This window comes from Poecilia mexicana, unplaced genomic scaffold, assembly GCF_051168715.1.
Source record: "Poecilia mexicana isolate PSO_F unplaced genomic scaffold, ASM5116871v1 scaffold_13, whole genome shotgun sequence".
Lineage (NCBI taxonomy): Eukaryota > Metazoa > Chordata > Actinopteri > Cyprinodontiformes > Poeciliidae > Poecilia > Poecilia mexicana.
In genome coordinates this window covers 10,165,106-10,188,199 of record NW_028263382.1, presented here as the reverse complement: position 1 = coordinate 10,188,199, position 23,094 = coordinate 10,165,106, and the positions used below count along the sequence as shown (strand labels likewise).

The 23,094-nt window shown below is 37.2% G+C and overlaps 2 protein-coding genes across 2 annotated transcripts; one reads left to right on the top strand and one right to left on the bottom strand.

Annotated features, from left to right (window-relative positions):
* Positions 1-484: 484 nt before the first annotated feature.
* Positions 485-10,774, bottom strand: cep126 (centrosomal protein 126). The gene is made up of 11 exons (XM_014989120.2): positions 10,486-10,774; positions 9,775-9,894; positions 8,682-8,827; positions 8,492-8,600; positions 8,162-8,294; positions 4,606-6,373; positions 3,330-3,448; positions 2,942-3,011; positions 1,327-1,506; positions 1,163-1,227; positions 485-1,063 (listed from the first exon to the last, which is right to left on the bottom strand). Exons 1-11 carry the CDS (start codon positions 10,518-10,520, stop codon positions 992-994), a joined length of 2,817 nt encoding a protein of 938 aa, XP_014844606.2. The 5' UTR covers positions 10,521-10,774; the 3' UTR covers positions 485-991.
* A 1,493-nt stretch (positions 10,775-12,267) lies between these two features.
* On the top strand, positions 12,268-22,299 carry trpc6b (transient receptor potential cation channel, subfamily C, member 6b). The gene is made up of 12 exons (XM_014989127.2): positions 12,268-12,317; positions 16,830-17,601; positions 17,686-17,871; positions 18,265-18,429; positions 18,548-18,764; positions 19,286-19,504; positions 19,690-19,954; positions 20,024-20,219; positions 20,570-20,770; positions 20,933-20,989; positions 21,457-21,532; positions 21,636-22,299. The coding sequence occupies exons 1-12, from the start codon at positions 12,268-12,270 to the stop codon at positions 21,785-21,787; spliced, it is 2,556 nt and encodes an 851-aa protein (XP_014844613.2). The 3' UTR covers positions 21,788-22,299.
* Positions 22,300-23,094: the final 795 nt, after the last annotated feature.

The window sequence follows — 23,094 nt, the reverse complement described above, 5'->3', positions numbered from 1 at the left end:
AATGACTTTATATGGCGGTGAGAGACAGCTGTCATGTTGTCATTCATAGCTTCTTCTCGGATTACTCAAAGAACCTGCAGTTAAACCAAAGAGGGGAAAAAAAAAAAGTTGCACCCATGTCGAAAAGAACTTTTTAACACTTCTTGGAGCAAGTCCTAGCAGGCTCAATAAGGGGCAAACCCAGACATGCTACTGAAGGAGGGGCAGCTACCACACATCAATAATCCCTGCAGCTTCTTCCCCCCTGGTGCACCCATTGTTGAACGAGGAGGGCAGAAAAGCTTGTAATTAAAAGCAAAGAAATGCGCCGCCCCACAAGCTAAATGAAATAGATACAGTGTGTCATCTTTTGATGTCGTTTTAAACTAAAAGTAGAGTTCAGTGCACTTTGAAAACATAAGGAGGCTCTTCTTGCTGAGCGAGTAGGCCAGGAAAACACAATTATCTATTCCAGAGCTATAAAACAAAGACAAACACACCTTCATCACTGCAACGCTTTATTTAAACATCCTTACCAGGGCACAGTCGATTTATTAACTGCCCTTTAAGTAGTTAAGGATAGTGCCAAACAGACTTAACCCAGTCAGTTAACTGCGCGTTGACTACAAATTATACTTTAAAACACAAGAGTTTTTGGAAATACATAGAAATGCAGTAAGTTGTATGTATTTTTTTTTTTTAGAAAGTAATACCTTACATTTGGAAGGTATGGGTGCATATGGTATTTGGATGTTTAGAAATGAATCCATATAGGCATCAACTTTCACTCCCTGATTGTAGAATAACAAAAAACAAGGCTTTTTTGACAGTGCTGTTTTACCCAAAACTAAATTCAGGGTTCAGATTAGTCACGTTTAGTTAATGTTGCTTCATCATTTCTTTCTTTTTTTTTTTTATTTTGAGAAACTCCACTAAGCACCTTTGGTAAAATACATTTTTCGGTAATAAGAAGTTTTGTGCAAACAATGGTGAGTCTGAAGAATAAAACATGCTAAGTTTTCTTCTGGTAATGAAGCAGGTTTGCAGACGATGCTTGTTGCTTGTGATTATTTGACTCTGTGGTCTGAAAACAGAGCAACAAAGTAAGACATAAACACTTCCAACAAACTCAATTTTGGCGCTGAGGCAAATAAAAAAAAACAAAACATTTAAATATACTTACAAGGGGTGTACAAACAGTTGTATGACCATTGTTGTCAGTTTTGCCTCGCCGCTGTGTCTTCAAACCTACACGTGTAACAGCAAAGGGTATCATGAGATGTATGCCAATGTCAAATTGTACTCAAAATGTGAAAGTCTCATGCAAATAGCCTCCATATTGCTCACAATGCAGCTGGTGGTTGAGCCTGTCCAGAGAGAGCATGATTTTATTCTCTTCTAAAGAAAGATTGTTGATCCCTTCCTGCACTCTTTCAGGCATCTGTATTTGGGCCATGGGCTGATTCTGCTTTAAAAAGTCGTTAGGATACACTTCAGCTACGGGAAACTGGGCCGCACGCTCAAAACCTGCAAACCAAGGCACAACAGTTTTATTGAGTCATAGGTTTCCACCTACAGCACTTTGCAAAAGCATTCATAGCTCATTCACATTTTCTAACATTAAAACCTAAATGTAGTTTTGATGGGATTTTATTTGACAAACAAAGTTGATTCAACAAATTGTGAAGCTGAGGGAACAGGATGCATGGTTTCTACAATATTTAACAAGTAAACACCTGAAAAATGTGGTGGTGCACATGAATTTAGTTTGTTGTTCCACTGCAACCAATTGCTTTCAGAAGTGTCCTAATTACTTAGTGTGCCTGTATGTAATTTAATCTCAGTATAAATGCAGCTGTTCAGTGAAGGCTTCGGGGGTTTCTTAGAGAACATTAGTAAACAAACAGTGCCGTAAAGACCAGGGAACATAACAAACAGGTCTGGGAGAAAGTTGAGGAGATATTTGAACTGTTCAGCTCATCACTCACAGAAGGAAAGAGTACTGTGCCACAGCAAAGACATCATACCCACCTCAGCTAAGAGTGTGGAATATTAAATTAAAATATTTTATTGATCCTGGAGGGAAGTAAATTTTGTTGTAACTCATAAAATTTTATTCCAGGCATAAAAGTGATATCTATGGAGCTATATTGGGCCCAAAAAGTTAGTAAAAAAAAACAACCTTTTGGGCCCAATAATAGTAAAAATGTTCTGAAACTGAAAAAAATGTTCAAAACACATATCCTGGATGACACAATGTTTTGTGACAAGCTCTGCTAATCCACATCATTTGCTTTCCCTGCTACTCTTTAAATCTCTGTCTGACCATATGGTTAGAAAGCTGGTCAGAGAGACGTTGGAGTAGGGGACATGATCCTCGCACATTATGATCTTTGGATGAGATGGTTAAAACTTCCTCTTTGTCTCTCTGCTTTTTTTGTCCTGCTCTGCATTAATGAAGCCTCGTTTTTAACTCCACTGGGATTTGGGACCATAGTACATTATTAGTTGAGCTTTCAAAATGCCAATCAGCTACTCAAAGTTGTAAAAATGCTACCTTGCTGCTATGGTTAGTCATCAAAACAACTGTTCAAAAGTAAAAATGAGCAAAAGTCCTCCCAGATGCACAGTATCCAAAACTATGGGGAATAATTGACCAAAAATTGATCTAACTTAATAGAACAAAAGAAAAATAATCAAGACCAATATGCCTTGCGTAACTTCACAGGGGTTACAGAAAGTCAAAGCTCTGTAGAAGGAAGCAATTGGTTGGAGATAGTGATAAGAACTCTCATGTGGTGTTTGTCACAAGACATGTAGGGTTTATACAGTAGAAGTATATGAATATGTAAACAGATGTTACTTTATCAAGTCATGAAATATGTACCCTAATTAGGAACTAAATTAAGCATAAATACTCTTAAAAAAACAAAAAAAACACTTCAAATAGAGAAAGTTGTACCTTCATTTCGAGAGACTGTATTCCTATTCCTTGGACCTGGTCTGTTTAGCTCCGTGTTCTGCTTTGTAGGCTACAAAAAAAAACAAAAAAGACTTTGTGTTACATCATCATGTTCCAGATAAGCTTTACATTGTGACTTTTGGATTCTAGGGATCAGCAGAGGTAAAACCAGCAGGTATATGTCTGTGCTTATTTTTTTTTAGTACAACTCAAGATCAACAGGAATGTCTTGACTAACAAGAAGTGTCTGTTAATCAACTTCTCTTAGACAATGTGTGTCATTAAAGAGACAGCAAAACAAGTTTAAACCTACCAACTGTCTGATCTTTAATAATTATGCTCACTTTCCCTCCCCACAGGGCAACTGCAGACCTGCGCAAAGGCTCACCTGAGAGCTCTGAAGAAATCTCCTGCTTCCTGCGACAGGAGGTTGTCTGCTGTGCTCAGCAAAGGGTTTCCTGTAGACATGCCTGCTCTCCAGGGCTTGCTTTTGAAGGACAGGTTTGGCTAACAGAAGATATTGAACTTATTTAAACAACACTAAAAGGACAAAGTATCGCATCTATTGTTCAGGAACACATTGATTTACTCAGGTGCGCTGCACGAGTCTACTTAGCTTTATTTAACAGACACAAAGGCAGATGAAATAACTTTCAGTCGTTAAATGTAACAAAGTTAATAAATTCAGCATCAATAAAGAAATGAAAGAATTGGTGGCTATAATACATCAGAGTTGTCTAAGAATGTTGCACATGCCACCGTGACAAGTGGCAAGTTAACCTTTTGACTTCCTTCTTGCAGGAAGCAAAAGCATAAACTGTGTTTTGTTCTATATATCAAATATTTATTAAACTATGCATGTTGTTAACAAAAATAACAGAAGCCAGCATCTTTGAAATTACAAAAGTATGTCCATGCCCACAGCAAAGCTGAGTCGCATACACATGAAAGTTAAATAGATGTAGGTTCATACTGTACACATTCAGAAGAGTTCTGTTTTAAAGTAAGCATATTTTACTTGATTCTTCATGACTTAAACATTCTTTGTAAGTCTTTTAAATAGATGCATCTCTTATAGCTGAATGTCTAAAAACATATGGTATAATACTGTGCAGAAATAGATGACCAGTTTAAATATATTTTCTATTTGTGCGTATATTTATGTGACATTTAAATCTACTGTTTAGAAAGAAACGAGTCTGATAAAAACTTGATTGAACAGTAGATACATAGTCTCTTAGAAATATTTTTGGTCCTGCTTGGATATTTTATAGCACTGTTCTGTAAAGACCTCAGAGGTTTGGCACATTGGTGAACAAACAAGCATCATGAAGACGGTGAAAAACACCAGATAGCTCAGGGATAAAACTGTGGAGATCCTTAAAGCAAAAAATAAATGTTTTAAATTTTTCATGTTTTCTTAGTATGAACCTAGCACTCTGTCGTACTAAACTGGCAAATTCATACTCCAAAAGACACGTCTATAATAGCAGTGAAGGGTGGTTCTACAAAGTATAGACTCAGGAAGACTGAGTACAGTAACCAGTTATCATTTTCCTTTCATTTGTACCACTTTGCAACAGTCTATCAGAATAATCCATTAAAAAGCACACTGATGTTTGTAGCTGTAACATGACATGACCACATGATAAAACATACATTACCATCCTTTGTGTTTAAGGCACTGCGGACTCCATCCCAGAGCTGTGCGATCTCTTCATCTGTGGGTGTGATGTGTAAACAGAGGCCTTTCTCATTCGTCTTCCTGCTTCCATTGATGTTGTTGTGAATCTCTTGAGGTCCTGAACTGGATGCGCCATTCACATTGCAGTCTAAAAACAGGCAGATGGGGCAGGGGTACGTCTCTGCCGAGTTGTTCCTGGACGGAGCCTCCTCTGTGGCGGGGGCTTGTTTAGCGTTATTTTCTTCCGTCGGCTCTGTCCGAGGAGGTGGGCGGGGCACCATGATCTTCCCCTGGGTTTTGACAATCTGAATCACCTCGGTGGCAGATTGAGGTCGTATGACGGTGCCCTTTCTTACCCTTGAGGAAACAGGACCCCCACCGAGTCTGGCATTGCAATCTCTCCGAGGGACCTTTGACCCACCGGTCCTGATGCTGGTACGCAGCGCCTTGACCTTGTCTGCTCGCTTCTGGGCCAAGCTAACTTGAATCCCAACATCTGCCCACGCTTCTTTTGTAAAATGATAACCAACAGAGGTTGCTGAGGGGATTCTGGGTCCAGGCTTTGAAGACTCATTCTCTATAGTGAGCCTTGGATGGTGGTCCTTGGATACGTTTGTTGGGTGGGACACAGGTTTCTCCTGGTTTGCTATGTCTTGCTCTTTGGACTCCTTTTCCGGATGTACTTCATCAAACCAGCGAAGCTTTTTTTTCGTCCTGCTATTGACCACCACATCTTTTGTTTTTGCTCTGGTCAATTCAATACTGTCTCGTATTGCTAACGCAACTTGTTTTGACAAAATTAAACGCCCTGAGTCATACAAACACAACTCTTCTGAAGAATACTTGGACTTTTTTTTGAGGATTCCTTTAAGTAAGCTGGTGTTGCATACTGAATAAGAGGAGATCATTGGATAGGGTGTTTCTTCTTCTTCTTCTTTGATCTCTCTCATCGTCTCTGATCGATTATTAGATAAACATGTAGCTGATGTTGATGCTGCATTTATGGGTTTCTCTGTTTGGTACATTAGGTTTGAGACTTTGTTGAGGTTATTTATGGAAATAGAGGCTACTTTCTCAGATAACCGCTGGAGGTTTTCTTTTACTGTATGCAAAAGGACTTCATCATTTAAGTAATTATTGGCAACACTTTTTTTCATTGGCGTCTCCAATAAAATGCCATTTTCAGAAGAGAAAGGAATGTTTTTAGCTGATGGATAAGTCAACTGACTGTCATCACTAATAATTTGAGATCTACAGAGTAACAAATCGTCTTCTGTGGCATCTAAATCTTCCACTTTAGCATCATCAGCATCAACTTCATCTGTGTCCAGAATGAGGTGGGTTTGACTGTTTATCATGGATTTTGCCACAAAGTGCTTTGAGTCTTCATTAGGAAGTGTAGAAAGAGATAATGAGTCAGGTGTTTGTTCCTCAGATGTGACCCTTGGGGAAGTTAGAAAAACATCTACATTATTATGAGACCACTTAGAATCTGCCCGTCTTTCTTGTTTGTGTTTGTCAAATTTTCTAAGAAGGGCTGGATTTTGCTCCTGAAGCGTCACTGCCGAGACTGAAGTCGGGGCTGATTTTGGGGTTAAATCATGCCGCTTCTCTAGTTTCTCGAAGTCGAGAAAATATGATGAATACAGACTCCGTGGACTAAATGTGCTTTGGTTTGAGTTTTCATTCTCCAAGCTGTCCTTGCTTAAAAGGCTTTCAGAAATACTGATATCAGACAGCTGGTTTGTCTGCAATACAGAGGCAAAAAGGAAGCATTGAGTAAAAAAGAAACAACAGTTCAAAATGTTACAAAAATGTTCTAATCATATGAACTAAATTGTATTTAGAGCTACATATAGTCAGTCTATCTGTGGTGAAAAGTATTCAGTGATCTTTCGATTCAGTGAAAGAAAGTAAAATAGAAGAATTATTAAAAAATATATATTTTCAAGTGTGTAAACAAGAAAAGCAGATAGAAGTGCAGAACAGAATAACTGAAAAATAAAAAATCTATAAAATAAACATTTTGATCAAGACAATCTTCAGATTTCTTGTTTCAGATTTCTTAAATACTAATTGTGCTTCATAAACAGATCAAAAAAAGTTACATAAACAACTTATACTACAAAATACCCTGAGCCAAGGTCAGAGTGCTGATCCTAGTGGTTATATAAAGCACTACATTACATATTTGAATTATACCTTTATTCCAACCCCCTCAAAATAAACTCCAGTTCCAGTGGCACAAACTTCAGGAGTTTGTGCCATTTGAGATTTTAATTGGAGATATAAAGGCATTATAAATCAAACTGATTATTATAATTATTAGAGATCACTTCTGTTGCCTTGCAGAAAGGAGGTACAGGATTCGAGAACAGGTCTGGGATTTTTTTTCCTGCATAGGGTTTGCATATTTCTGCTACATGAGGGTTCTCTCTGGTTACAAAAGTTCAGGTTAATTGGTTCAGAGTGTGTGTGTCCATGATTGTTTGTTCTTTATATTTATGTTTTGTCTTGTGTTGTACCAAGCCTCCTGCTCAATGACATTGGGGAATCCTACCAAAGCACATAACACCTTTTCACTTTTTATATTTAGAAAAAGTAAAAAAAAAAAAAAAATCTTACAGAATTTTGCTGCCAGAAAATATGAGACAAAGCAAATTGAACACATTTCCAGGAATTTTTTTTAATCATAATTAGTAGAAGGTTGTTCGCATCCAAGAGTGTGAATGATACAAAGCTGCACTTAAGCTCCCCCTAGTGGTGCTGCATATGTACACTATTAATACTAAATGGAACATTCAAATTCCCAGTATATTTTTTAACTCATTTAAATTTAACAAGATGTCTTTAAATTCAAATAGAGATGATTCAATGACCTCAAAGAAAATTGTTTTTATTATATTAAGAGAAGTGGTGGGACTCAATCAAATTTTTTAATCTAGTTAATTGCAGGGTCTATAGTAAACTAATCACATTTTAATCAAAAACAGTATATTGACAAAATAAACAAGACTTTTTGTTGCGGATGACATTTGGGTGTCAGGTCAATGGGCATGTCAGAATACACACTACTAATGCATTAATATTTATGTCATTAATTAATTGAAATTAACTCAGTCTCAACTTAAAACATTATTCAAATTAGTTAAATTTGCTGAGAATGAAACTATCGTGGAAAATTCACACAGCAAACTAATAAATAGACTGAAACAAATATGACTATTTAAACAATTTTGATGACTGAAAGAAAATCTATTTGATTAAACATTACAGAATTGATGCATTTTAGAGAGAAGCATTTTTGTCTCCCTCCCCCTTCACTTTCTTCAACAACCTAAAACAGCCTGGCTTTTAATGCAATCTGTGCCGACACGCAGAATAAGTGAATTCAAGCGCTCGGAAACAAGATGCAAACTTATAAAACTGAACTACAATATATAAATAAACAGCACAGAAATACTTTGACCCCAAAAGTAAAACAGCTCTGTAAGAGCTCCCACTCCTAAGCTGTTGAAATAAAATGACATAAGTACCTCAAAACTGTGAATCTCCACATCCTTCCTGATGCGGTGCTCGTGAAGCAGTTTAGTGTAGGCCTCCTCAGCAGTGAGCGTTTGGCGGGGAGAGGATTTAGAAGATGTGGGAGGCTTTGTAGAAGGAGGGCGACTTTTTCCAAGTAGAAAAAAAAAAAGAATATTACCCTTTTAGCTGGTAAAAAGGTGATAAACATGCAAAAATGTATTTAAAAAGAGTAACATCAAACGTATGGTATTATGTCAACCCACCGACTGTGGGACAAACTCCTACCAACATCGCTTTATTATGTGTAGAAAGTATGAGAAATTTACAATCAGCCTTTTTACCTGGGAGAGTCAGTGGGTGACACCACTGAGGAGGTCTGGGTACACCAATCCCACGTGCCTTGGATTTGGCCAAGTGCCTCCTCCATATTTCTGTTTCTTCTTTTCATAACTACGATAAAAACAAAACATGGTGTGAAGTTTGTCAATAAATGATCTCAAAATTTACATGTGGGTGAAACACGACACCAACGTGGCCTGTATCTCTGAGAAGGAGGCAGATGGGCTCTCTGGAAGCGCTGGGTTGCCTCCTCTACCTGCTCCCTGCGTTGTTGCAGGATTTTGTCCCTCAGGAGCTGCTCCTGAGTGTCCCATCGTTTCCTCCGCTCCTCCAGAGCCCTGAGCAGCAGCAGAGAATCCGAGTGAGGAACATTCTCACATGTTCAATTGGCTGCAGACACATTTTGGAAACAGAAACCTGAGTCTGTTCCTTCAGATATGTTTCATGATAGTCATTAATAAATAATAAGGATTAGCTTAGGAAGCCAATAATGATATGATGATGATGATAAAAAAACAACAGAATATTAATTGAACGCAAACTCAAAAGATATCAGTTTATTTACTGGAAAAAAAAATAGCTGGAATATTTCAAAATAATTCAATATTTTGAGATTTTAAACATTGCAAAAGATTTTATTCCCTTTTGCATTCTTTTAAAATCATGTACAATTTTCCATGAACTTCCCAATTATTTGTGTCATAAAATACCAAAGGTTATGGTTGTAATATGACAAAAAAAATTAAAGTGTCCTCTTTTGTAAGGCAATGTAAATTAATGGACTTCTCAGGAGCTGTAAGTTACAACTTTAAAATGTATTGAATTCAAAAGCAAAAGGAAACAATATAAATTCAGCACTATTTTTCTTTTGCTATAACTCATAGGGAAAGAAGAAAAAATATTTATAACTAAAAAAGCATTGCTTATTGGTTTAAAAACAAAACCTCACACATTTACTTTTTGCTGATAAGGAAACCTATTAGTGTTTAAAGGACTTAGACTCATGTTGAATGACCTCAGCTTCAGCCCTCAGAAAAGTGAAAGATCTAACTCTACAGCTGGCAAACTCAAAATCAGGTCACCAGAAGCTGTCAGTCAACACCATCCAGATCTTGCTCTAATGACTGATAGGTTGTGTAGTGCAAAAGTGACATCTTCCAGGGTGAGAGGCTGGGCTTGGTGCTGTAATCTGAGTCTCTCCGGAAAGATTTGGGTTGCAACCTGCAAACATCTTGTCAGAACAAAGGAAAAGAGAAAACAAAATGAATCAAAGAGGGGGACTGACTTTCTCCGTCGATTGGTCTCCTGCAAATATTTCCGAGCTCGGGCTTTGCACAACTTCTGCTGCTGGATCAAATGTTGCCGCTCATTTTCGAGATTTCCGGTATATCCAAACTTGGATTTTCTAGAGGAGAAGTACCATGCTAAGGAGAAAGGTGTGACAACATGTGTGTCGGTTTCTGTTTGTAAAGTTACAAAGTAAAAGATTAACAAGTAGCTTTATTTAAAGAGAGAGAAAAAAATGGGTGTTAATTTTTCAAAGACATATTTTCACCATGTTATTTATAAACGTCATAGTTCCAGACTATTAATTCACAAGATAAATATTTAGTTTTCACCTAAAGGATTAGTATAAGTATAGTTATTTAGTTTACAATATTAAAATTAAATTAAATATTTAGTTTGGAACAATTACATTTAAAAATGTGAATGACATTGTGAAAATATGTCTTTGAAAAATAAACACCCGTTTTTGTTTTCTCTACGACAGGCAAAATAAACCAAAAATATTGCTGTTAATGTTTTACTGTTTAACTTTGTAAACTGTATTTCCTATACTTGTGACTAGAGAACATCATGAAAAATCTCATGAATTAAACAAACTGTTCACATAACCCTTATACTAATTGCAAGCTTCACCTCAACACGTCTGGTGCTGTGCGACACAGAGTTCCCAATATTTACAAGATTAATAAAATAAGTAATTTGAGGATACAGTAGATAGGAGAAGTTTGCTTGTAGAGTCTGCATCCTCCCAGAATCTTGGTTTTTGATGCTCCAGCTCCAGGTTCAGCTCTGAGCAAAAGTGTGCCGCTGTCTTTTTTCACTACGTCACGCCGTTAAATTTTAATTCACTCATCCGTTTTCACGGCGAGATTACAATTTTCAAATCCAACTAGCGATATGTTCTCCCTTAAACCACAACCGAGTCTCCAGAGTTCGTTTAAAACTACACGAAAAAAGTAACTTGGTAGAGATAGCTGTGAGTTTCCGCTTGCGCTCTGTGTATAGTCCCTCCATGATAGCAACCGGGGGACGCAGTTCCTTAACAACCACGTGATGCCTTTACGTACACCAGAAAGTGTCGGAAATACACTTAAAAGAAGACAAAACGTCATTTAGCACAAGAAACCTGGAAACAAAAAGGTATTAAAAAGATAAAAACACGTATCCCCTCAATTCTTACCTGTGAATTTTAATAAAATAAGTTTCAACCACACGTAAACTTTAAACTTTAAAGGTGCCGTTTAACAGCTGACGGAGTTTGTCAGCAATGCAACTAAGAAAGTGAATCATGGATTTATTGCTACCACGGTGAAATATTTCAAGCAGTTATTTTTTTATTTCAATTATTAAGCCCTACAGGTAATAAAAACATCACATTCAGTTTTTTTCAGAAACTTACAAGACAAATAATGAAATTACAAGCATTTTTGAGACAGAAACGTCATCCTACTCTGGCTGCATTATCTTGCAGTGTTGTATGGAGATGATCAGTCTGTGAGACTATATGGTTGGGTCTGGTGTGGATCATGACATTTCTTACATTTTCCTAAATTTTGTGTTTTTTCATTAGCTTTAAGCCATAAATATTGATTTCTAAATTAATAAACACACTTGTTGATCCCTATTGAGGAGCTTTGATTTAAATTAATGTTTCCAAGTCGTTTCTGCCAGTCTATATATACTGGTGGAGCTGATTGCTTTCATTGCTTAGGGTGAAAGCTTAGGTGTGTCGGTAGCTTTTTACCTTTTATTTTTGAGTGCATCATGAGTTAAGAGGATTTGGGAAAATCCGCTTTTCCATTCGTTTGCTGTCCTCAGAACATGGGGTAGCATTTTAGGACATTGCACCAGCTGTATTCATGCAGTCAGGCAGACTTCCGTCTCAAACCAGAGGTGGACAAAATCTGGCTAGTTAAATGCATTAAATGCATAGACAGTGCATAATTTTACTTCAGTTTTGCTAGAATCCTCTTTTACTTCAAAAACCCACTGCCCTATTTTACTTTGCAGAGGCTTAAAGGGACATGTATTGAAAATAAAGGACAGGGAATAATCCTGATGTAGGACACACCTATAAATCTGCTCAAAACCCGCCCACTAGGCTCACAAAGACAAGCACCATGAGAACCATAGGTGGTTGGAACACTGTGACAGTCTGACAGGTGGTACTGAAGCAAACCTGAGGCAGTTCCTCCTCGAGGTCCAGCTGGCCATGTTTGGATACAATTTTGCTCTTATATGATTTAATATATAAATGATGTGAAGGTTATTTAGTGGACCAGGCTTTTCCAAGGTGAGTGGAACATCCTGTTGGATTATTTCAACAGGTTAATCCTTCACTTTTCTTTTTTTTCCTCCACAAAGCAATCTTGTTAATCTAGCACAATATTAATGCACTTATATTAAATCCAACTGTGCATATATTTAGTTTTATTACCTTTTACATTCAGAGTCTTCATGTCCTGATGAGCGTCTCTGGATCCCTGTCATCATGATAAAACGCAGCAGGACTCTCACTTTGAGGCAGTCTCAAAAATCCAGGCAAGTACCTTTCTCTGTTTAAGAATCAAAAGAGATTTTCATCCATTCTTATCAGATTTTTTCTATTTCATTATAAAGATTTTATTTAATTTTAGGGTTTAGGACTACCTTACCTGAATAATGGGCAGCATTTTTAACTTAGATTTTTCTCATGGATGTACCTAAAACCACACAAGAAGAAACATATTTTGCAGTACAATAAAATGATTAATATGTATTTCTTGCATGCACATGATGTTGCTTAACGGCACAGAATAAAGTTAACACTAATTATTACTAAATAAAGAGGCGCTGTTCTCGTTTGTCATCTGCAGCAATTGTGCTGAAGCAATTAGCTCCAGAGATAACCATGTTATTTAAATGCAATTTACTGAACAGGGTCATTTTAGTCGTCTGACAGTAGCAGAAGATAGGATTAGTGTTGAAAATAGCCACTGATGTATGATTCCTTTATAAAATAATAAAAAAAAATCTGGCATGTCAAAAAAAACAACAACGTAATTTCTCTTTTGTATTATAGAAAAGTAAATGGTAATAAAATTATTCTAAGTTGTAGAACCTTTACATTTCTTGTGGGAAAAAAAGCCTCAAAGAGAGACAAATATGTAACCATAAATACGCTTTTTATCTGTTGTTATTTTTTGTCTGTTAGTTTTAAATAGGTTTCTATATTTTATTTGTTTTAAATGTTGACCTCTAAATACCTAACAAGAGACTGGGTTTCCAAATTAGCCTCCAGCTGGAAGGCCTAGAGCACATATGTCAAACTCAAGGCCCGCGGGCCACATGTGGCCCGCCATGTCATTTTATGTGGCCCCCCAGCATTTTATAGGCTAATGATTGACTTAAAATTGGTTTTGAGCATGAATTGATTACAAACTACATCTCCCACAATGCATTCCGATTGTTACCAGCCAACATTGCGGCTTCTCGCCACTAGAGAGCAGCAGAGTCACCTCATGCTGCTTATTGATTTTCCCAGCGAATAAAACTGAGACATCGACAAGCTAACATCAAAACGTCCAAGAAAAGAAACATCGATTTACAAGTAAGACTGTGAATGAAGATGTGTGTGAGTTGGAGTCAGGGCGGCAGGTGGCGCTAGACTTTTTTTGTTATCCTTATCTTGACCGACAACATAAAAAAAAAAAAAAAATCGGTCATGTACTATTTTTATCCGTGAAATTACAATCATATTAACATCGGCTATTTAGTCGCATTTTATGCGGTTTAGTTAATATTCACCGTGAATCCAGATCCCATCACAGATTAACAACCAGGGGCGCAACTACATATTATTCAGGTGGATGCGAAAACATAAATGAACCATTTTTAAGTGTTGATTTTATTTTTGAACCCTTATTTATTTTGAAGTGTTGATTTTATTTTTGAACCCTTAGTTATTGTAAAGTGTTGATTTTATTTTTGAGCCCTTATTTATTGTAAATTGTTGATTTTATTTTTGTATTGATTTTATTTTTGAACCCTTATGTATTTTGAAGTGTTGATTGTCTGTAAGACCTTACACATGAATTGCCCCATACGGGGTTTGAACCGACGACTTCAGCATTACCAGCACGGTGCTCTAACCTGCTGAGCTAACTCACCTACCTTACAGAGTGTTGAGTTTCCATGGATTTAAGAAGAACTGACATGATCTTACCACTGAAAATTTGATAAAAGTGCTTATATTCCAATGTTTTTCAAAATAACATACATAATATTTTATTTTCCAGAGATTTTGTATTTTGAAGTGTTGATATTATTTTTGAACCATTTTTAATTTTCAAGTGTTGATTGTATTTCAGAGATATTTTTTTTTTATTTTAATGTGTTAATTTTATTTTTGAACCATCTTTTATTTGTAAGTATTGATTTTATTTTTTAGCCATTTAGCCAAGTCTCTGTAGAACCATTTGTCTCTGCTAATGACATTTTCAATACAATTTTTTGATCCCAGGCTTAGTTTATGGACTGTAATGTGAAATTAGGCACAAGTATAAGTCTGACAGTTTGTTCACCAAGTTACTGTGCTCTGAGAGGATCTGTAAGTATTTGACATTGTTCCATGCTCATTGTTGACATTAGTCTCTAACAAAATGTGGATCATCTACCAGGAACAGTGCAGAGAGCATGAGTTTCTGTAGTGTAGTGGTTATCATGTTTGCTTTACATGCAAAAGGTCTCTGGTTTGAAACCAGACAGAAACAGATTTTGCATGTTCTATTCATCACAGGTGTTTACTAAAGGTCAACAAGGGTTCTGTGGTGTCATGAATCCAGGCATCTCAGTGAAAGCCTCAGTTGAAATTTTCATGTTGCGTCTCACATCATCAACTTTGGAACCTCAAACTGAAACAAAGCAGAGAAGTTCAGTTCCTGTAGTGTAGTGGTTATCACGTTTGCTTTACACGCAAAAGGTCTCTGGTTCAAAACCAGACAGAAATGGTTTTTGTAGGTTATGCATCTACAAAACCAGTGAGACAACAAGAGCCTTCATTTTTCGTGATGGTTCATTTGCCAATTGACTTCAGTGTCGGCTTCTTTGAAATCAAAGCTACTTTACTTCAATTGCCAATTGGCAGTTCTATGGCGTAATGCACATGTGTCAAACTTGAGGCCCGCGGGCCACATGTGGCCCCCCAGCATTTTATAGGCCGATGATTGACTTAAAATAGGTTTTGAGCACGAATTGACTACAAACTACATTTCAACCAAAGGTTTGTAATGCACTTCCTAACCAGACGCTCCAAAGCGTCCGGTCCATAACTCTTCAACACGCTGTCAGTCCCGGTCAGAAAGACGCATTTAGTTCAGAGACCGTGAGATAATATTCAGAAAGGATTTTTTTAATTAAGTGATTTCAGTTGCCTCTGAGACTAAATCTCTGTGTAAAGTCTATAATGTCTGCCCATGTGACTTGTTTTTATTATTTGTTTGCTCACCTTTGAACACTGATTTAAATATTATAATTTTTAAACTGAGCAGTAATTTTACATCCATTGAAACTCAAATGTAATATTTAAAACTTTAATACATAAAATCAGTTATTTAACAACATGAGGTGGTGTTTAATTTATTTTTAACATTGTATTTTTATACATTTATGCTAGGGGGGCCCAAGTCTAGTTTTCCAGAGCTACCATCTGCAACTTTAGATGGATTCCTTCTCTAACACACCTGGACCATTGACTCATTATAAGCCTCTACAGAACTGAATGAGGGAAGTCAACCTTTTGTCTGGGTGTTTTAGCAGGGATGCACTCCTGATTTGTACCGTCAATGTGGCCCGTTGAGGGTGGCCAATATGCTGAAGTGCCCCTGGGTGTAATTGAGTTTGACACCCCTGGCCTAGAGTCAGGACAATTCTTTTAAAGGTAACAATGTTTTATGATTTGTCCCAGATCAAATAAATCTAAAACAAATAAATGTCTCTTCACTTGGAGGGGATTGTAATAATATCCCGTCAGATGAAAGAGCAGATGATGAATCTGTGGGTGGCATCACACATGTAAACCTGGTGTGAGTTATAACAAGACTGAACTGAGGTATAAGCCATCTCAGCCTTCCCACAAACGATGGCTGAGATGAAACAAATATTTTATCCTTTAATTATGGAATTGTAACCACAATCTTGAGATTTTCATGTGTTATACTAATGTAAAGAATTGTGTCTAAAAATGGGCCTTTCCTGTAGATCTAATTAGCAAATAGCCTACAGTATAAACAACTGATTTGGTTAGATGTTGGGATGTTGTTTCATAATCTTGCCCTGCTTTGTTGCTGACCTGTCTGATGTGTACCTTTGTTCTTGTGATGGTGATTTTTTTTTTTTTTACCAATGAGTATCTAACAGGGTTTTGTTTGATTCATCTTGCAGAGATGGAAAGAGTATGACAGAGACAAAGGCTTTTTAAAAATCTTAAATGCAAAATTTGTACATAATTGATTTCTTTTTTTTTAAGTTTCCCCTTAATTATTGCAATGAATATGCTTTTCTTTCAGAAAATTGCCTTTCTGGAGTCTGTATATTACAGTTAAAGAATAACCAATCACTAAATTAGTTGGTGGTTATTTCAAAAATTGATTCCGATTAATAGAATGAATCATTTCAGGTCTAGAGTATTTTGTAGATACGTATAAACTTTTTCTAAAGTCTGACCTAGGTTTTAACTAAATAATTCAAAAGAAAAACCACAAAAATGCTTAAAGATCAGAAATTTGATGATACTTAAATAATAAGTATTGGTATTAGCATCAGTTTAGGCAGTATATGTCCCTGTTTTGTTGTCCCATCCAAGAAATGTTAAAAGCCATGCATTGACTTGCTTCTGTTTTCAAATATGTGTTACTCTATTATGTAAAGTACACATACAACAACATGTTTGTGTGAAGTGGCGAAATGACAAAATGCTCAGTAGGTATGAAGACTTTGACAAGGCAAGTTGCAATCTCTGTTAGCATCTTTCTTACTCAAACATCACATGCCCACAACGTGTTCATCCGTCTTCAGATGGATCGGCGAAAGCAGAGCCTTGATGATGACGGGGCTTGTTGGAGCCAAACATCGGAGACAAACAGCTCGGGGAGCTGGTTACCTGTTCCAAGCTCACCCTTCCTCATGCCTCTCCATTACTGAGGAGGTGTTCCTAGAAGCTGCGGAATACGGCAACATTCCCGAAGTGAGGCGGATGCTGGAGGAACTTCCACACCTCAACATCAACTGCGTCAACTACATGGGGCAGAACGCACTGCAGCTGGCAGTCACAAGTGAGCACTTAGAAGTCGTCAAGCTTTTGCTGAAGAGGAAAGAACTTGCAAAAGTGGGGGATGCTTTGCTGTTAGCCATCAGTAAAGGGTACATCCGCATAGTGGAAGCCATTCTAAGCCACGAGGCCTTTGCAGATGGTCAGAGGCTGACGAACAACCCCAGTCATGACGAGACACGGGACGACTTTTTCTCCTACGATGAGGATGGCACGCGCTTCTCTCATGACATCACTCCCATTATCCTGGCTTCTCAGTGTCACGAGTACGAGATAGTACACATGCTGCTTTTGAGGGGGGCCCATATAGAGCGTCCCCATGACTACTTCTGTCAGTGCAGGGCCTGCACTGAGCAGCAGAGGCTTGACACCTTCTGCCACTCTCAGTCTCGTATCAGCGCTTACAAAGGCCTCGCAAGCCCAGCGTATCTTTGCCTTTCGAGTCAGGATCCTGTGATGGCAGCTTTGGAGCTGAGCAATGAGCTCGCAGTTCTGGCCAACACTGAGAAAGAGTTCAAGGTACAAAAATAGACTTCTTGTTTCGTCCAAAATATAATTTCCACATACTACGTCTGAAATGAAAATGTAATTTGTCTGTTTCAGAATGACTACAAGAAATTGTCCATGCAGTGTAAGGACTTTGTGGTGGGACTCTTGGATTTGTGTCGGAACACGGAGGAAGTGGAGGCCGTCCTTAATGGTGACATGGAATCCTTTGCTAACATGGAAACCTCTGCCAAACCGAACCTGATTAGGTTAAAGCTGGCAATAAAATATGAAGTTAAAAAGGTAAATACTTTTCAAGCTTGCAATTTATTTTTCACTTCTATTTTCAACCTCATGAACTAATTGACATAGTGTCTTCAAATTTCATTTTGTCTTGTTGACATGCATAATTGTGAAGTGTGAGGAAATGTGATAAGGTTTTCAACATTTTTTACAAATAAAAATCTGAAAAGTGTGGTGTGCATATTTTTAGCCACCCTACATCAAAACTGTACTTTGGGTGCTTTTCACATCTAGAGATTGAGCCTTCCCTATTCTTTCTCACACAATAACTCATATTCAGTCAGAAAGTGCAAATCACAGTACTGTTGTGCTTTTTTGTGCTAATTTCTTTTACCTCATAAAACTTCTAGGAAATGCATGGATCAGCATGAACATTTGTTTCATTTTTTGCAGTTTGTGGCCCATCCAAACTGTCAGCAGCATCTTCGATCAATCTGGTATGAGAACCTGACTGGACTGCATCAGCAAACAGTTGCAGTTAAAGTTCTTTTTGTCTTCGGTGTAGCTGTTGGGTTACCCGTCCTAGCTTTTATTTACTGGATAGCACCATCAAGTAAGGTTAGTTTCTAACCCTATTACACAGTATTATAAGTAGGAGAATGTGTTTTTTTTAAATAAGAAATATTTACAGTTTTGTTGCAAATTGATCCTTCTCAAAATGACATTTTTATCACAGTTGGGGAAACTCATGCGTGGACCCTTCCTGAAGTTTGTGGCTCATGCCGCTTCCTTCGTCATATTCCTCTGTCTGCTGGTTCTAAACGCAGCGGACCGCTTCGCAGGAACAGCACTGCTGCCGAACATGACCACCCACGATTACCCCTCACAGGTTTTCCGGATGAAGACCACCCGTTTCACCTGGATGGAGATTCTTATCATTTTCTGGGTTATAGGTATTGTTTAGACACATTTTACCTGACAAAATGTTTTTAAGATTATTGGTATGCAGTAACTGCCTATCAGAATTAAAAACAATAGATTAGCGTACAAGTTCAAATCTAATACTAGTTGTATCTCCACCAAAATATACAGATGGGCTCAACAGTTCTCTGCATCTTGCTAAAGAAACGAAATATGCGTTGTGGTGTATGCATCTATTAGAACTGCGTTTAATTAGATTAATTTTTCGCACAAAATCCTTCACTTCCAAATTTGTTATAATTGTAAGTTGTTTCAGCATATTGTCTAAAAAACTTATTGTGTGGTTATTATAAAATAACCACAAAAACTGTTTTTTGCTGCCATATGGCTTATTTTGACTAAATGTTTTAATGGCATACATTCTACGTTTCGGGACGAATTCCCAATTGTGCTTTATTGTTTTGCTCATTGTCATGGTATGTAGTATTTAAATTAAAAGAGGAAGTATGTGACTCTCAGCACAACAAATCATGTGTCTCCCCCCCCCCTACAGGTAAGATATGGGAAGAATGTAAAGATATTTGGTCACAGGACATCCAGGAGTACATCTCAGAACCATGGAACCTTCTGGATTTTAGTATTTTGGCCATTTTTATTACCTCTTTCATCGCAAGATTAATGGCTTTCTGGCATGCACATTCTGCACAGTGCTACATTGACAAGCATCCATCCAACATGACCTTGCCTTCTGAGGTACAATATTTTCAACTGGGTAAGTATACATCCAAAATTATATACATTTAGATATTCTGTTTTCATTTTATTTTTATATTGAATTCTTGGGGGCTACAATGGCTTTCATTAGTTTCCTTTTCTTACACATATAGTTAAATAGACAGGATGAATGTTTACATCACCTAAGCTGTTCTAGGCAACACCATCTTTATGTATTTTCAGCAAGAATTCACTGGATGCCTTCAGACCCTCAGCTTATCGCCGAAGGTCTCTATGCGATTGCCATCGTTCTGAGTTTTTCCCGCATTGCGTACATCCTGCCTGCCAACGAGAGGTTTGGGCCGCTACAGATCTCTCTGGGAAGAACGATGAAAGACATTTTTCAGTTCATGGTGATTTTCATAACGGTGTTTGTCGCTTTCATGGTGGGAATGTTCGATCTGTACTCGTACTACCTTGGAGCCAAACACAACGTTGCCTTTACAACGTAAGTGCCACACACATACGGGCTGCAACAATAGTTTGAATGTTATTATTGATTTCTCTCTTCCTCCAGGGTTGAGGAAAGTTTTAAAACATTATTCTGGGCCATCTTCGGACTGTCAGAAGTAAAATCTGTGGTGCTAAACATCAACCATAAGTTCATTGAGAACATAGGCTATGTTCTGTACGGGGTGTACAACATCATCATGGTGATTGTTCTGCTGAACATGCTCATAGCCATGTTCAACAGCTCCTTCCAGGAAATCGAGGTATGACTCAAACACAACATGTTTTTTTAAGGTTTTATTGGCTCTAACAGCCGTTATTTGAAAGTGGCTAGAGAGGAAAGTAGGTTATGAGAGAGGGGGAAAGCATGTGGTAAAGGTCAACAGGACGGGCTTGAACCTGTGAAGGTGGCGTCGAGGACTAAGTCCTCCATACTCTGGTTGTGCTTCCCCCATATGACACCACACGACCCCAAACATGTTTTAATTACTGCTTGATTTTGTTTTTCATGAGTTATCGTGGAATACAATCCATAACTTTCTTAAATATTCATCTGTCTTTCATGGTTTTTTATTTCTCACCTCTGAGTGCCCTCTCTTATATGATACTTCAGGATGATGCTGACGTGGAGTGGAAATTTGCTCGAGCCAAGCTGTGGTTTTCCTACTTTGAGCGTGGCAGCACTCTACCTGTACCCTTCAACCTCGTACCAAGCCCCAAATCTGTGGTGTCCTTCCTACTCGGGATAAAAACATTGATCGGATCTTCTAGAAAAAGCAAAAAGAATTCAAACAGTGACATGGATCGTAAAAATGTAAGACATCTTCTGCAAAATGACATACAAATCAAAATTTGCCTAATGTCAAATAGTACCCTGGCTTTGCTCTGGGTTTATAGATGCTACAATGTTCTGTAAATGCAATTAAAGTGCAATAAAAGTCTTATTTTCTGCTTTTCATTCTTTCTGAAACTACAGTTAAGGGAACACGGAGGACTGAAGGAGGACTCATCTGTTCAACCTACACGTCATCAAGTAAAGCTTTTCTCATTGCCTGACTGCAGATGGTCATTTCTTAACTACACATTTGATATTTTGTACACATACATGAAGAATTAGCCCAGCATTGAATTTTCTGAATACTAGTGTGTTTCCTAGCAAACATCATAAAACAGCATCCACATTTCTTGGTAGAAAGATGTGTAGAAAGTCTCAAAAGTATAACATTTTACTGTAGTAGTATAAACTAAAAATGTGATTTCAATAAATTCAGCTGGCTCCCTTAACAATTATTCCAAAATAAATATAACAGAAGCAGTTTTGGAATATATATTTTACATTTTTAGGCTATCAAAGTACCTGGCAACTTTTAAACAGTAAGTCATATGGAAAATTGGAAAATTACATGTTTTTACCCCAACCATCATTCTGTTTAAACAAGCTGATGGGTCATTAATCAGTGTGTAACACTTGAATCATTTTTTTATTTTTTATTTTTGCAGAAAGTAATGAACTGCCTCATCAAAAGATACATATTTAAAGCACAGAGAGATAAAGATAATGACGAAGTGAACGAAGGTATGTTTCCTGGAAACAGTTTTTTTTTTTGTTTTTTTTTTTAAATCTCTAGATCATGGAATTGCCAAAAAGTGAATAAATATATAACTTCCTTGACCCAAAGGTGAACTGAGAGAGATCAAACAGGACATCTCGAGCCTTCGCTACGAGCTGCTGGAAAGAGGGAACCATGATTTAAACAGACTGGCCGATCTCGTCAGGCAGCTGGGAGAGGTTGTGCAGAAAGAAGAGCGGAGAGGGGATGTCATTTCTTAAAAACATGTATATAATAGAAACAGATAAGTTGTACATTATGCAGTCTCATATATTTGTTGCACAGGTAAGTTTTTAAAACTACAGTATTCAGTTCGGTTTTCTAAAGAGGCCTATGAATTACTGTTTGGCTTAAATATGACCATTTTAGTAGGAAACTTCATCTTCTTCAGCTGTATCTGTTCAGTTAACCACATGGTGGCAGTAAGGTAGTATATTTTCCCTTTGTTGGTTTTGGGTGTGTGGCTATTAGCAAATAATGACTTTACAGATGCAATTTTTGATAAAGTCTTGTAGAGAAGTGAGATGTTTGTATAAAACAAGGAAATTAGTTTGATTATGTCTGTTTGGGCTGCAATTCATGCAATCCAGAAGTAAGAACAAAGTTTTTTGGTAATAATTACTCTTTAATTTTTATATTTAGTGTAACTGTAAAGTTAATGAGCTTTGGCTCAATGTGTAGAGGAGTCATTACATTTTAAAATTGTACTGTAATAAAGTGAAGGTTTACCTGAGCATGCTGTTTAATGAATGTCATAATCATCAATGTTGGTTACCTTCGCTTCATGGAATTTTTATTTTTGTTTTATTGAAACCTGCTGTTTTCCAATATAGATTTTTGTTTTTTGCTACAAGCAAGAACAGCAGACAACAGGCTGCTTCTTTTACAAGAATGCAAACTTCAAGCGTAGTTTAGCTTCAAAGCTATAAAACGAGGCAATACAGAGAAAAACTTAAATGATTTTTTTAATAAAAGCAAAAGATAAAAATGATTAGCAATAATGTTGTGAATTGTAAAGGTAAAAAAAAGTACATAACTGACCTATATTAGAGGCAGAAGTTAATCCAAAATGAGACATTTTGAGAAGAAAGTCTGATAAGAAAATCTAGGCCATCACAACATCCGAAGAGTGCATGTTGCAGATATGAATGTGTCATTGTTATCCAAGAATTATGTAGGCCACTGCATGAGAATCCCCTCGGATGTCGTCTAAAACATGACGCAGGAGATAGGGCCAAGGACTGCGTGTACATCATGAGCACATGCATCAGCAACAGTCAGACTGGACTGATTAACTTTAATAGTAAAACCCTGTTCTGCTATCTAACTAGGGTAACCGAAAAGTACATTAGAGGAGTGGAATGAGGTAAAGAAGGACTAGAATACATTTCCCCTAAGAATTATGTGACAAACAGAAAGAAAAAAAACATCCTCAATATGTTTCTAATTTTAAAATCAGTTAAACATATTTTGCTTTAAGCAACATTGAAGAAATGTAAGTGCAAGAGGGAAGCATGTAATGACAAAC

Excerpts from the sequence above, each read along its gene's own strand:
- cep126 (XM_014989120.2), bottom strand. The coding sequence starts at position 10,520 with ATGCAGACTCTACAAGCAAACTTCTCCTATCTACT. Across the intron at positions 9,895-10,485 it reads GCAAACTTCTCCTATCTACT|AAAATCCAAGTTTGGATATA; the intron begins GTATCCTCAAAT and ends CTTCTCCTCTAG. Across the intron at positions 6,374-8,161 it reads TGGAGATTCACAGTTTTGAG|ACAAACCAGCTGTCTGATAT; the intron begins GTACTTATGTCA and ends TCTGTATTGCAG.
- trpc6b (XM_014989127.2), top strand. The coding sequence starts at position 12,268 with ATGATAAAACGCAGCAGGACTCTCACTTTGAGGCAGTCTCAAAAATCC. Across the intron at positions 17,872-18,264 it reads TAAAATATGAAGTTAAAAAG|TTTGTGGCCCATCCAAACTG; the intron begins GTAAATACTTTT and ends CATTTTTTGCAG. Across the intron at positions 20,771-20,932 it reads GTGACATGGATCGTAAAAAT|TTAAGGGAACACGGAGGACT; the intron begins GTAAGACATCTT and ends CTGAAACTACAG.